Consider the following 15336-nt stretch of genomic DNA (forward strand, 5'->3'; position numbering starts at 1 on the left):
TGTTGCTTGAGGTCCATTCAAAGTTTCCCCAGTCAGTGACGGTTTGGGTGCCATGTCATCTGCTGGTGTTGGTCAACTGTGTTTTCTGGGGCTCAAGATCAACACAGCCACCTAACCCTACCCCTCCAGGAAGTTTTAGAGCATTTCATGCTTCCTGCTGCTGACCAGCTTTATGGAGATGGAAATGTCATTTTCCTACAGGACTTTGCATCCACACAGTGCCAAAGCTACCAGTTCCTGGTTTAAGGACCATGGCATCCCTGTTCTTAATTAGCCAGCAAATTTGTCTCAATAGAAAATCTATGGGATATTGTGAAGAGGAAGATGTGATACTCCAGACTGAAGAGCTGAAGGTCACTATCAGAGCAACCTGGGCTCACATAACACCTGAGCAGTGCCACAGACTGATGGACTCCATACCACACTGCATTGCTTAATTACAGAATTAAGACAAAAGGAGCCCCAACTAAGTACTGAGTCCTGTACATGCTCATACTTTTCGTTTGGTCAACATTTCTAAATTTCTGAGCTATTGAATTTGGATTTTCATTAGTTGTCAGTAATAATAAACATGAAACAAAAACCCATCTGAAATATATCAGTCTGTGTGTAATGAATGTATATAATATACAAGTTTCACTTTCTTAATGGAATTACTAATTTAAATCAACATTTTCATATTTTAATTTTATGACCATACTGGGAGTTTGGAAAAACTGACTTCATTTCCTTATTTTCTTGTCCTGTCTTCTGCAAAATGTCTCCTTTAACTGCACTTTTTACTCCTGTCTGTTTTTTAGATTCACATGAAGACCATGCCTGCAGCCATGTATCGCCTGCTGACTGCTCAGGAGCAACCCCTCTACATATGATAAACCTTACAAAATTTAAGCCCATGTTTGAAGTCAGCTCCTTTCAGCATTGTTTACTACATAAAATGATAGTTCACAAGTGGAGCTGTTTTTCTTGTCTACTGCAACTTAAAATCAGAATTATTTAACTATAACTACAAGACTTCTCTTTTGGGTTTAATATATTGGAAAGGATGAGAGCCCTTTATTGAATGCAAGTCTCCAGCTGCACAAAGTATAAAGTTGTTCTTTTTGTGATTTGCTGTTGCTGTTTGAAGTTAACCTCAGCTTAAAAATAGAAATATTTTAGTATCTCTTTGCTGTTTAGGCAACTATAAGAGTTTATATGAAAAATAGACCGTTCTCTTAGTGTGTGGAATAGCTATATTTATGAGCCATGTGTTATAAGAAACAAATCTTGCTTTCACTTTGCATTCTAACCTTGTGTGCTGATGTAATTGAAAAAAAAGGTGGGAAAAGAACATTTTTATTCATTCAGCCCATTTCCTCTATATTTGAGCCACTTGCATTATGGAGTCATTCCCAGTGTGAAAGCTTTTAATCTCTACTGAAATACCTGTTTTTTTTTCTAGCTTAATTTTTTGGCATCTATTAACAGCAAGTGGGAGAACCCTTCATTCGCTGCATGAAGCCACTCTAATCCTCCTGCAACCTTGAACTCCAGAAAAACTCAATGAAACAATGAGTGGGTGTAGAACAGAACAACCAGCTTCCATCATGCATCTTTCTCAGTACTAACAATAAGAACAATAAATTTTATTCATAAAGCCCGTTATATCTCCAGTTGAAATCTCAAAGGGCTCATTCACACACCGATGATGATGATCAGCCCTGTCCAGGCTGACAAAAGTCTGCCCAGGGGCTTTATAAATTTGCTGACGGTGTAAGTTTTGCACCGTCAGCCCTTCTGACCAACACCTGCAATAATCAGTATAACCAATAATCGCTAACAGTCAGCCAGGACCTGTATGAAGAATGCTGTGTTATGCTGACAGTGACTTGTAATGACAAGTCCACGTTGTTTTCAGCATCGAAAATAATTTAGATAGATTCTTATATTACTACGGGGATTTTGCTGGTTTCCATTTACCTTATAGATATACACCAAGCTTGAAACTTGCAAGTGACAAATGTGATAAGTCAATGATGCACAATTTTGCTCATAGAAACACTTCCAATGTTTTTAATACTTATTGAAATAAATTGTATTTATGTGTCATTCCTCATTCATTTTAATAACATTTTCTTAATCTTGGTTAGACTGAGTTAAAGTATAACAGGGAAGCCATGAAACAAATTGGGACTCTGGGAACATAACATAAAATGAAGAAATGCACATTTTCAAAATAAAAGCTCAACTATATGGGTTTAAAACAGTAACAGATTGGAAAAGATAAATAATCTTTCCTTATTGTTGTATTTTCTACAGGAAGGAAATACAGGGAAGAATAGTGAACACAGAATAAAACTCAAGTACAGTCAGGCATAACAACACATTACAGCAGAATACAGAAGGCTTTGGTAGGAATATGGAAGCATATCGACCCCACACCAGGAATGAGAGAATCTGTGGGACCTTCTGTTTGGACTGTAGTGAACTTCAGAAGGGAGGGAGGAACAGACAATACAGGTCTTTTGGTTTCCATAGAAACATTCTGGTTAGCATACTGCACTCAGACCATCATTTTCAGGTTCGCTGCTTCAGGAATATGGCAAATGACACAAATGGATGTTTTTATTGAAGAGAACAGAAAACTCTTTAGAAAGCAGTTGGTGGAGACTAATTCCATCATGAATGTACACCCAGCGTTCTCCCGTCCAGTCGTAGCGTTTCGGTCCACTGGGAACGCAAAAGGAAAAAGAAGCGGGGAATAAAATTAGAGTCTAAAACTAGATATTTACATACACTAAATAAAGGCATATTTGTTTTCACTTGTTATAAAGTTAAATCTGGCCAAGCTTCTCTTGTTTTAGTTCAGTTAGAATTATCCAAGTTATTAATATTTGCTAAATGCCAGAAAACGTAGCAAGAAGACTTTTAGAGATTTTTTGTAACCTTTGAGTAGATATATTTGGTATGAGTTTCAATTTATAACAAAATCAGAGCGCCACTGGAGTGGACTGACCTTCTCTAGTCCAAACACTAGAGAAGGTCAGATATTTTTGTGAGCTGTACTAATGTGTCTTTTGAAAATGCTATAAATTTGAGGTGAAAACTGTCACTGATTTCCACTCTTGTCATCAGACATTATTGTGCTCTTAGACCTTGAAGTCAGTGGGGACTTCAAGGCCCCCCTTCAAACAGTCTTGTTTCTCCTTTAAGGTTCTCAAACTCAGTAGTCTCTTCCCACTGACCTAAAGCTAAAGATGGACATTTAACATCTTTAACACAGTCCAAAGGCAATGGGTTAAGTCTGGGCAAAGCTGCTCACATGGGAAAATGGAATGAAGGTCATTTAAACACTGGTCAAACTTTCTTCTTTGCAATTTTAACTTCTATAATTTTCCTACTCCTCTTTTTCCTTTCATTCTTTTTTTACCCTTCAAGAGCCTTCTTGAAATTAGCAAGATTATAAGACTTTCAGATTCGCTGCTTCAGGAAATGAATCTGGAGCTGAATAGAATGCATCTGAAGCATTCTATTTATATATTGCTTAGATGAACAGAACGAGAGAGAACTGCACTGCAGTTTTTGCCTCAAATTAAATTATATACAGTACAGACCAAAAGTTTGGACACACCTTCTAATTCAATGGGTTTTCTTTATTTTCATGACTATTTATAAGGCAAGAAATCCCACTTATTAACCTAACAGGGCACACCTATGAAGTGAAAACCATTTCAGGTGACTACCTCTTGAAGCTCATCAAGAAAATGCAGAGTGTGTGCAAAGCAGTAATCACAGCAAAAGGTTGCTACTTTGAAGAAACTAGAATATAAGGGCTATTTTCAGTTGTTTTACACTTTTTTGTTTAGTGCATATTTCCACATGTGTTATTCATAGTTTTGATGCCTTCAGTGTGAATCTACAAAGTCAATAGTCATGAAAATAAAGGAAACTCATTGAATTAAAAGGTGTGTCCAAACTTTTGGTCTGTACTGTATGTTGAAGAATAAATAACTCAAGAAGTGTAAATTCAAAAACAAAATCTCAAGAAATAAAACTTCAAACAAAATAATTATAGGTTATATATTATATTCTACAATCATAGATAATAGACAACACTGCAGTGCTACCTGGTAGGAGAAGAAAGCCAGATCTGTCTGTTCGGTGTCTGTTTGTTGATTACATAGGTTCCATGGCCTCCACCCAACTTTACTGTCAACACACCACTCTGTGCACACATTCAGAAGACATACACAGTCCTTCATATGTGTTAAATTTAAATTACAATCAAACATTTTTTTTAGATGAAGTGAATAGCTTCCTATTTAGTTAACTATTTATTACAAGTGTCCATGTTAAAGTCCCCTGGATAAAGAAAAACAGCCTGAACAGTTCTGATTGTACCATCCATCACATTTTAAACAAAAAGGTGATCCAAGGCAGGAGATCCAGCAGGGTGACAGAAAATGGTTGGAATTTGACAAACATCAACTGGTTTGGCTTAAATAGGAAATGAACTATGAAAGATGCAGGTGAGGTTTTGTGAGCATCCAGCTGCATCAAGATCATTTTTTTCTGTCTCTTGTAAAAGAGACACATTTGCCACATGACACCAACTCCTTCATGAACATGGAGTCTTCATGAATGTTTATGACTGTTGTCATTAAGTGTCAGTTAGTAAATAATGACACTATTAATGCAAAGTCGATGCTTTGCATTAAAATACAAGTCTTAATGCAACTTTGCATTAAGGTGTCATTTACCGAATGACTCTTCATGACAACAGTCAATCATTTATGAAGACTCCATGTTCATGACAAGTGTCGTCATTTCTATGACAATGTCACCCTTCAAATAAAGTGTTACCAACTAGGTTTATGGTAGTCTCATAGAACTTGGCACGTCCCTGCCTGTTGGTCCGAATTACCATGGTTGCTCATGCACTTCTGAATTTTTGTAACATGTAACATTGTTTTGTTTGTTTTCTGGAAGTAATACTACTGTTGTGGGGTGGATGAAACCAGAGTCTATATTTCAGTCTTACTAACAATGTGTGGAGGGAATTAACCCCTAAAATACACTGCATCCCAGTTCTGACTATATGTGCTACCTTGTCAGGTTTTTCTACTGTAGCACGGATAGATAGCTATGTCTATGTGTCAGTGATATATGCGTCTAAAACTGCTAACGTCATATTTACTAACCAAAAACTATAGCAGGTTGTGTTAACGTTAAATACATTGGATAACATTATTTGAGTGACGAGGTTGTATGACAGTCTTTATCAGATGCAGCACAGCCACAATGTGTCCACCGAACTGCACAGGTCACTGTGCTCCTGAAATGATAGGATATGATTAATGTACACTAATATTACACGGCTATTACACAGCTTCAACCTCACATAATATCGCTACCAACATGTTCTATTCCATAAAAGGAGTGTTATTAAAGTAAACTATTTTGAAGTATTTTTCTGGGACCAAATGTCCCACAAAAACAACATATTTTGTCCCAATTCACATAGTTGATGGCAAGCAAGACTCTGTTTGCAGTATACAGTAGAGTAACGACATTGCAGACGGCAAACAAAAGCCATAAGTATGTTTACAAACTGCCTGTCATGTAAACTTAAAACATGAAGTAGTACAGCAGCTTAATGAAAGCCAGGTATAAAATAAATTAATTAAAGCTTATCTTAATCTTCGATGAAATAAAAAGGCTGAAATGAAACATCCACAGGTAGGATGCATTGATAAGAAATCTGCTGAGTAAGCAGTATGTGACGCAACATTGATGTGCGCCTTACCACAAGGTAGGACGGATTTATGGGTAGCACAGATAGTTAGAACACCACCACACTGCTCTGTGCTGCTCTCCACTTTGCAGGCAGACTGCAGCAGTTCTGGAATACCCCAACTTCCCCTGCTTGAATGCATTCTCAGCTCCGCCCCACTGTGAACTGCAGAGAGGTTGTGAAAGACGCATGTGTGGGAAAAGGGAGATTGTGCAATAAAGCCAACGATAAAAGAGATGTATGGTGTCATAAAATGCTGTAGTTCTCAACTTCCAAAATTAATATTTTCCCTCCATTGCTCTGTGTTGACTGCCGCTCCTGCTGTGACGTATTTGAGTGATTCATGTATCAGTTATGCACAGCCATCAGTGATACATGCTGCCAGCAATATACCCATATTTTTATTAACATAATATTTTCCGCAAATTTAGTCTGTCTTGATGAATTATTTTAAAAATACAGATGTGGTGCTCGTGCAGCTTCCTGTTGGATCAGTGTAATCTTTAAAGATCGACTCCACACTTGCTCCAGCGTCCAGCAATAATAGAATCGATTCTAATTTTGGAGGATGGCTCTGCAGAAGGGTGGCGGACTGCGCCGCCACACGCACGTACTGCAAGTGCTGTTATTGAGAATAACGTGTGCATATTTACTGCAGAGGTTACACTGTGGCAGAGCCGGCTGTAGTGTATTTTAGGGGTAACAATTAAGACATGGAGGTCTACCTACCTATAAAACTTTACACTATAGATAAATTGTAAAATTTCCAGTGGGAAAAGGTGATTCAATGAATGGATGGCCTTTTCTGCTTTAGGTTATTTACTTTGCAAAATAATAAACTAAAAAGGAACTGAAACAGTTATTAATAGAAAATAATGTATAATTCCTCTGAAATTGTCAGGATCTGTGTTTTCTGTGTGTCTATTTTGAGTTTCCTGTGTATCTGTGTTGTCCTGTCTCCCTTTGATTAGTCTCCAGGTGTTTCTCGTTCCCTGATTACCTCTTGTGTATTTAGTGTCACCTGTGTGTCTGTTCTTTGTCGGGTCCTCGTCTAATGTGTTCTGAGTCCTTCGTGTTGTCCGTTGATTTAACGGTTGCTACCGGCGTCGAGCCCTGGCTTCTGCTCGGCCGTGCTGCCCGTTGGTTGGACTGTTTTTTTTACATTAAAACCTCCATTACTCATCTTACCTGGGTCTGCTGCATCTGCCTCACCACCCCTCACCACACCATTTCATGACAGAAATATAAAGTTCTTCTGCGATTATTTGAGCCATCGAGTTTTCTGTCTCCTACAATAATTGATGTTCAGAGCTGACCAGTTGATGTTATAATGCCTTACAGAAAATACGACATCATATTCTGTGCCAGTGAAAGCTTCGTCTGCCAGATCTTCAAAGTAATCAGATAGAGCATCCAGGGTCTCATCTGCCAGCTTCTCATAGGCTGCTTCTGACAGCTCTCTTCCAGAGAAAGACACAAAAATATCAATTATTTGGGCAACTCAATAATTACTAGTGATATTACATAGGAACAATAATACCTTATATGCACATGCGTCAGTTTCTTCCTTCTTCTTGATGTTAGAGAAAGATTTCTGATTAACCCATCATCAAATCTTCTCCAGCCATGCTGAGGAAAGAAAACCTCATATAAGTCACTTAATGGTGAAGTTCATGTGTTTTGGTGTTGACAATGTCTTCTATAGGGACAGTTGCAAAGTGAAATTTTTTATAATACAATATTCACAGAAACAAACACTATCCAAAGCTTTGAACATTGAAAATGCAGACAGAGGTACAGTGGGAAAGTTTTGAAACAAGGGTTTGACTGGCTCAGTCAAAGTCCAGACACACAGCCATTGGTGAATGTGTAGCAACGTCAGCACCATCATGCCAATAGCGCATGTTAGATGCGTTTGTGAAGTGCACAGCGGAATAAACTTCACCAGATCCAAAAGAGAATTATTTTTTACTGAGTAACATTGGTAAGCAGAGAATGGATAGTAACCAGAGTTCCACTAACGTTTGAAGAAGGAAAGCCTTACAAAACTTGGAAGAATAAAGTCAATAGTTGGACGAGAGTTACAGATTTGGAGAACAAAAAGTAAGCTCTAGACACAGCTATGGAAATTCCAGTTGATGATCTAACTAAAGACCCTGGAATGACCACATTATTAGCTAAGCTAGATAATTTGTTCCTAAAAGAGAAAAAGAGGTCTATGAGGCTCAGCTCGCTGCTGCCTCACCTGCTTCGCTTCCGAGCATTTGAATGGGAAAATGCAAAGATTCAGCAATTTTGAAGAAAAAATAATCAGAATTGGTTAAGCTAAATGAAAAATAGGTACTTTATAGTACAAACCACAGAGTTAAAATAGCAATATCAATTATTTTTTCTCATTATATATTACTTTTCCATGATAACAGGTGAGGCTCTGCCTCCCCTGACCGCACGTCACTGAACTCCATACACCAAAGAATCACCCACAGATGTAGTAATATTCATGACACAATGTTTGGGTCTGGCAATAGTAGACACTGATTGCACTAGGACAGTTTGTGGACATCTACAGTACTGTTATAAACAAAAAGAGTAAGGATCAAAAAGAGACAGAAACACAAAGTCACAGGCCATTCGAGTTTGGAGATGGAAAAATTGTATACTATGCATCAAAAAGGCAACGATAACTGCTAAAATTGGCAGCACAAAGTGTAATATAGAAACTGAAGTGGAACCTGCTAACATTCCATTGATTTTGAGTAAAGCCTCAGTGCTGGTAGTGTCTGACCTAGGGAATCTGATCTGTGTTGTTCAGACTGTCATGAAAATATCAAATACAGGTTGCATTAAAGCATAAAAAATAAAAATAAATAAAAAAACGGAATTGGGTCACCTAAGGTGGCAGTGTGAACGCAGCCAAAATGACATAAAACCAAAGCAGCTTATTTAAACTGCTTGGTTTCCTGACACAAACCTAGTAAGAATAGGGCACAAATAGGCCTGTTATGATAACAGAAATTTTGCCAGATGATAAATTGTCCCAGAAATTATTGCAATAAACAATAACATTGTTGTTTATAAAATGCTAATGGCATAATAAAGCAAGAACACATTCTCAAAAATTAATAATCTTTAAACTCTAATGAACATTTGATACTGGAACTAGAAGATATTTTAAATATATAAAATTAATAAACAAAACAACTGAAACAACAAATAAAAAGAATTCTGAAGTCTCTGTAAACAAAATTGTCCTTCAAAAAAGGGCTAGTTGATGTCAATGCACCAGCCTGAAGATTTTAGTCATCCAGTTTTTGTTAGAAAAAGTGACAGAAATGAGAAAAGCGATAAATCATGCAAATGGGAATTATTGAGTTTGTTTTAATTTATCTTATGATTAACTGATTTATTGGTTATTGTGACAGGCTTTGTCATAAGCATAGCTCCCAAATTTTTCAGCACAAATAATTATAATTAGAGGAAATGGATGTATCTAAGCCCATATGTGGAGCTTAAATATCAAAGTGTGATTTTGGTTTTAAATAGTAGTTGTGTGTTGCATTGTTATTTTACCTTGAGAAAGCAAAACTGTTAGACTAACATCATAATAAGCATATGTGAATGTAAATGTGTGACTAAATGTCTGACCTCCCCGACAGGCTGAAGGACACTGGGATGCAGGTGGTGTGATGTCCAACCTCGAGCCTTTTGCAGGACAGAGAGCATGTGGAGCTAAAATCAGGGGGAAAACCGGGTTAGTTAAAGATTTAAAAAGCAAATTATTTAGGGTATGAAAAAAAAAACATTCCAGCAACTTTAATTTAAAATGTAAAGACAAAATAAAGGTTAAATTGCAGAAAGCCTGATGTTGAGCTCCCTTACTTCTGCAGTTATTGAAATCAATTTCTCTTCAGGAAACAGTTACTATAAAAACTGCCACAATATTCTAGTCACGGTTAAAGCGTCTTGCAGTTTTTAAGCTAGAGCCGACACTCAAGGTTGTGTAAAATTGGGTGGACCAGCTCTTAAACTATTTACCAAATTGGAAGCTACAATCAGAAGCCAACTTTAGCTTTGCATACAAAACAAAGTCGGGTTCCCCCAGAAGACCTGGTAAGCCTGTTGTCTGGGTGCTAAGGCAGTCACTCATCCAGCGACCTGTCATGGATTTGAGTAAAAAAAGTTTAAAGTTGACGGCCTGTCGCGATAAACAATAAATCAATTAATCGCACGATAAATGACGAAGCTGAAGTTGGTTTCCAATTCTAACTTCCGATTCGGGAAATGGCAAAAAGGCCAATTTTTCACTAACTTAATTTTTCACTACCTTCCGCATCTTTAACTGACTCTAGTTTAAAAACTACAACACCTAGCTCAAATAACAGAATATTTCAAATCATGTTTGTTATTTGTCAAACTTTTATCTGATTTGTGAAACTTCCATAAAAGGCAACTTTTACCTTTTTTGCGGTCTTGGTCATGTGAGATCTGCTCCAATTCCAAAACTACAACACCTAGACACTTCAACCCTGCACTGGATTATTCTGCTCTAATAGCAGAATATTTGTAACCATGTTTGGGATTTGTAGAAACCTTTTTCTGATTTGTGAAACTTCAATAAAGATTCATTTCACCACTTTTTTTGGATCTCTGTCATAGTATAACTGCTCCAATTTCAAAACTACAGAACCTAGACTCTTCAAACCTGGATTAGATTATGTTCAACTAAAGCAGAATATTTATCACCAGGTTTGGGATTTGTGAAACTTTTATCTGATTTGTGAAACTTCAATAAAAGGTTGATTTTACCACTTTTTTGCATCTGGTTCACACTAGAACTGATCCAGTTCCAAAACTACAACACCTAGACACTACAAACCTGAACTAGATTATGCTGCTCTACTAGCAGAATATTTATAACCATATTTGGGATTTGTGAAACCTTTTTCTGATTTTTGAAACTTCAGTAAAAGGTGGATTTTACCGCTTTTTTGCATCTGGTTCACACACGATCTGCTCTAATTCCAAAAAAACTAGTCATTTTTAGTCCTGCTGCTTGAATGTGGTTTAAAAACTTTTAAAACCACATTTTACGTTACATTTCAATGGAACCTCGCTGACCCCACCCCAAAATTGCTCTTAAGAAATGTTCCTGTTTATGGTCCCCCGCCCCCAACAATGAGATGGGATTAACGTCCTTGGGCCTACACTCTCATTTTGTAAGGAAGTCTTAATTTTTGTGCCCTGTTATCGGCCAGCTTCCGTCCTCTGATATCAGAAATGAAAAAGCATAAATACACACACCGTGTTGGAAACCTGTGTTTGCTGACAGACTTTTATTTGTCGGCCATAAGTGACAACAGTTGGAAATAAACCGATAAAAAAAACAACAACACAAAACTGTGTAAGAAAAACTCCACACCAGACCTCGTTTATTTACTTATTTTACAATTTTGTTAGATACCGATTTAACTGAAAGTTACAACCTTGACATGATTATACGAGTTGTTTTACCGATAAATTGATCAGCGCAGTGAAAGTGATCAAATCCGTCTCTCTGGCTGCAGTGCGCGATCCCGACACGAAAGAAACAGATTTTCGCACAAGACCTGTTACGATAAACCATCTAATCGCGGTGTGATCCCACTTTTCTGACACTTTCCCCCTGCTAGGTCTCAACTAAACAGTAAGACATGGTAAGGATGACCTTCACTCGGGATAACCGCTACACGTCTTTCTGAAACCGAAAACCCAGGATGTGCACTTAGTTACCCATAATTTACTCGGGATTATCACTTATCTCGCTTTCTGAAACGGGACTCAGTTTACACCATGAGGCAGTTTCAAAAACACAGAAATTTCCTGTGTGGATGTTTTCCCTGGGTGTTACCTGATGAAAGTATGTCCCCGCAGTTCTCTTCGCTGTCCCCAGGTGAAGCTTTGAACCTGCAAGGTGGCAGATCTGTGGAGAAATGTTCCATGTTTTTGTAAAAAGGAGCATTATGCCTCCTCTTCCTCTCCTCCTTCTTCTTCTTCTTCTTTTCTATTATGGGGGATCGCAAGCAACTTTAAGGTGCATACCGCCACCTATTGTATACGAGTGTGAATCAACATTACTTTACATTTATTAAATTCTATTTTTTAATTTTGTATTCTGAAAATAAATAAATAATGCTTTCCTTAGTCAGTAAATACCCACTATATTTCCTTCATTTCCCAATATTCCTTTAAGAGTCCATTCTTGACCTGTCCTTCCAACCATTCTTCTCAGTCTCTCCCTTTCAGGTTCATATGTTTTACAATTCATCAATACGTGTTCTACATTTTCTTTTTCGCCACATCTTTCTCAGTTATCGTTATTTTTCCTCCCTATTAGACATAACATGTCATTTAAATAGGTATGACCTACGCTTCTTCTTCTTCTTCTTCTGTTGCGTTTAATGGCAGTTTACACAATTTGCACATTACCGCTATCAACTGGACGGAGATGTAACTTCAGAAATTTATTTTTTACTATACATCTTCAAATCAAAAGAATAAATTAATTAATTAATTTTAAAAAATTACTAAATTATATTTATACTTATACACTCACACACACATACATACTAAATCCTTTCAGCTAATTTTGTATCTTTTAAGTATTTAATAAGTGCTTGAATTATGTCATATGATCGATGCTTCCCTAATAAATTATCCATAGTTACTAAACTCCCCATTACTCTTTCCAGTTCTTTCCTCTCTTTTGTATATTTCCTACAATAAATCAACACATGTTCTACTCCTTCTGTTTCCCCGCAATAAGAACAATCACCTGATGGATGTTTCCCTATTATTTTTAAACCACTATTTAAAGTAGTATGCGCAATCCTATACATTATACTATTATTTCTTATGATTACCTCCTTCTTTATTTTATGTAAATGCCTTCCTCTTTCTTTTAAATTCCATCTCTCCTGCCTGACCTACTCTTAATCTGATCATTATTATTTCTTCCCTTCTGTTTCTCTCATCTTCTGTGTTTTCTGTGTCTCTGTGTTGTCCTATTCGCCCCTCGATTACTTCCAGGTGTTTCTCGTTCCCTAATTACCCCGTGTGTATTTAGTGTCGCCTGTGTCTCTGCGTCTCTGTCGGTCCTTGTCTTGCAGTCGTCTAATGTGCGTTCTGTCCTCCGTGTTATCCAGTCATTTTAACGGTTGCTACCGGCGTGGAGCCCTGGCTTCCGCTCGGCCGTGCTGCCCGTTGTTTGGACTGTGTTGCTGGACATTCCTCATTAAAAATCATTCATTTACTTCAACCTGGGTCTGCTGCGTTTGCCTCACCACTCACCACACCCGCACTTCATGGCATCTTCCCCACAGTCACATTTCCCTGTCTGATGTTTCTCTATCAAAAATAATGTACTATTCAGTCCAGTGTGTCCAATTCTAAGTCGTGAAATAATTATCTCTTCTCTTCTGTTCGTCTCATTTCTGCAATTTTCCTTTGGATTTTATAAAACCATCTGTCCTTTCCTTTCTTCTACCCATAACTTGCCACCTCTCTTTCATTTTTTGTTTAATACCCTTTATTTCTGTTTTATTAAAACTAACATTAACATTAATCAACCAATAGTGCTCTCTTTAGCAATCCTGTCAGCCATTTCATTCCCCTTAACACCATGATATCCTGGAACCCATGTAAAAATTACTGTAAGCCCCATCATATTGATTATACCAAGTGTTTTTTATATTTCAATTAATATATTTGGTCCACTGTCTCACTGGTTATGTTGCAAACTGACTAATGAAGAACTAGAATCTGAGCAAATGATTGATTTTAATGTTCTTACCTCTTCCACCCACTGAACTGCTAAAAGTAAAGCAAACATTTCTCCTTTATAAACCGAGACTCCATATACGTACTCATATAAATATACATATATGTATATAGTGCTAATAAAATATTTTTAGAAGATTCACTTAAATTACTAACCACAGCATAGCAAATTTGATCTTTTCCTGGAGCTGATCATTTATATTTTTTAAGTGCCCTATTCAGTTCTGTTATTGTAAACAACATATTAAATGAATCATTTGTATTTTCCATTTGCTGCAATAAATTCTTGTTCTCTAAAATTGCCGTTTCTCTGTCATTCACTGCTGTTATTTCTCCATCATTTAGTATTGGACATCCACTCACTCTTTTAATCCCATTAATATGGAGGGAAAATAGTCTCAAAATACCTGTGCATGTGTGTGATACAGGATTTGTAATCTGTGTAAGCATCATTGTGTGTAACTTTGGATAGCTGTATCTGTGCAACATGATTTTTAAACCGTAAAAAGAACATTTGTTCATAATTCCGGGTACTTGTTAATATGTGGTCAAATGCATACACAAATACGAAGAAATTATGAATACAAAATAAAAGTACAATTACAATTTTTACAAAGGTCAAATTTCTACACACAGATTTTTTAACTACAACCTCACAAATCTGATAATTACAAATTCAAACCTTCTCCTACACCTACAAGGTCTCTTTCCTTTCACCCATAATCTATTTACAATATTTACAATTGTCCAGGTTTACTCATGGTAAACCTGGACAATAATGGATGATTATAGTTCTTAATATGGGGAAGTTATTGTAATAAAGGAGTGATTATTTTAGTTTGTCTAAAATAATCACAGTTTTTATTTTTTTAAATTACAAAATTAGCCTTCATTAGTGTACTGGGAGAAAAGTTATTCTATTCACTGATGCGTTATAAACAATAGAAAAATTATGTTTTTATTTAACTCACCTCCACAACTTAGAATTCCTTCTGTTTCTACCATTATTACATCAAATAGGTTCTTGAAAAGGTTTTTGTTTCTCTCCGGGGTGCGTACACATTTACTAAGGTAATTAATTAATTTTCTATTCTTCCTTTTAATATTATGTGTCTTCCTTCTTTATCTTTTAATTCCTTTTTGTAATCCAATTTTATTGTGTTCGATATTAATATTGCAACACCTCTTCTACGCCCCTCTTTATATGAATTGTGGTATAGATTCTATAGCCATACATTTTTAATTTTTCATGTTCTATTTTGGATAAGTGAGTCTCTTGTAAGAATATAATTTGTGCTTTTTCCTTTTTCAGTTTTGTCATCACCCTTTCTTTTTTACTCAATGCATTCAAACCATTCACATTCAGCAACATTATCTTCATATCAGTCATAACTATGATTTACTATTCCCTGAAAATATGCTCCCAAGCAACTCAAAACAGAACCAGGATGAACTTTTGCTAACCAAACATAAACCAAAAATCCGACAGACTTTCAAACATGGGGTATCCTTCTTCATCAAGTCCCTGTTGGTGGGTGGAGAGGAGATCCTCACCTCTACTGAGGGGCCCTCCCTAAATCTAGTACTACTCCCATCCTGTGGGGTACCACTCCATCTAGACATGTACCACTTAAATATCTTACCCTCTCCCAGTCGATTTTAATTGAATCCTGTAAAATAAAAAATCCTGAATGATTTCAGGTACTCTCTCTGCTAGTCTCGTCTTCAGTCAGTCATTTTATCCA

General features: G+C 36.7%; 2 protein-coding genes across 6 annotated transcripts in view; one reads left to right on the plus strand and one right to left on the minus strand.

Annotated features, from left to right (window-relative positions):
• The window catches only part of apba1a (amyloid beta (A4) precursor protein-binding, family A, member 1a), a 75903-nt gene extending 73812 nt beyond the window's left edge, over positions 1-2091 (plus strand). For all 5 annotated transcript variants that reach the window (XM_028032907.1, XM_028032906.1, XM_028032908.1 and 2 more), the window contains one exon: positions 801-2091. In XM_028032907.1, the coding sequence (XP_027888708.1) occupies positions 801-872 (72 nt within the window). In that variant the 3' untranslated portion in view covers positions 873-2091. The remainder of the gene's footprint in view (positions 1-800) is intronic.
• On the minus strand, positions 2040-11813 carry fxn (frataxin). The gene is made up of 6 exons (XM_028032913.1): positions 11664-11813; positions 9422-9505; positions 7317-7405; positions 7116-7236; positions 4110-4207; positions 2040-2712 (listed from the first exon to the last, which is right to left on the minus strand). Exons 1-6 carry the CDS (start codon positions 11772-11774, stop codon positions 2574-2576), a joined length of 642 nt encoding a protein of 213 aa, XP_027888714.1. The 5' UTR covers positions 11775-11813; the 3' UTR covers positions 2040-2573.
• Positions 11814-15336: the final 3523 nt, after the last annotated feature.

The sequence above is a fragment of the Xiphophorus couchianus genome, chromosome 12, assembly GCF_001444195.1.
Source record: "Xiphophorus couchianus chromosome 12, X_couchianus-1.0, whole genome shotgun sequence".
Classification (NCBI taxonomy): domain Eukaryota; kingdom Metazoa; phylum Chordata; class Actinopteri; order Cyprinodontiformes; family Poeciliidae; genus Xiphophorus; species Xiphophorus couchianus.

Coding starts and splice junctions, on each gene's coding strand:
- fxn (XM_028032913.1), bottom strand. CDS start 11,774: ATGCTCCTTTTTACAAAAACATGGAACATTTCTCCACAGATCTGCCAC. Junction 9,506..11,663: donor CGGGGACATACTTTCATCAG/GTAACACCCAGG, acceptor CCCTGATTTTAG/CTCCACATGCTCTCTGTCCT. Junction 7,406..9,421: donor TCCTTCAGCCTGTCGGGGAG/GTCAGACATTTA, acceptor TTCTTTCCTCAG/CATGGCTGGAGAAGATTTGA.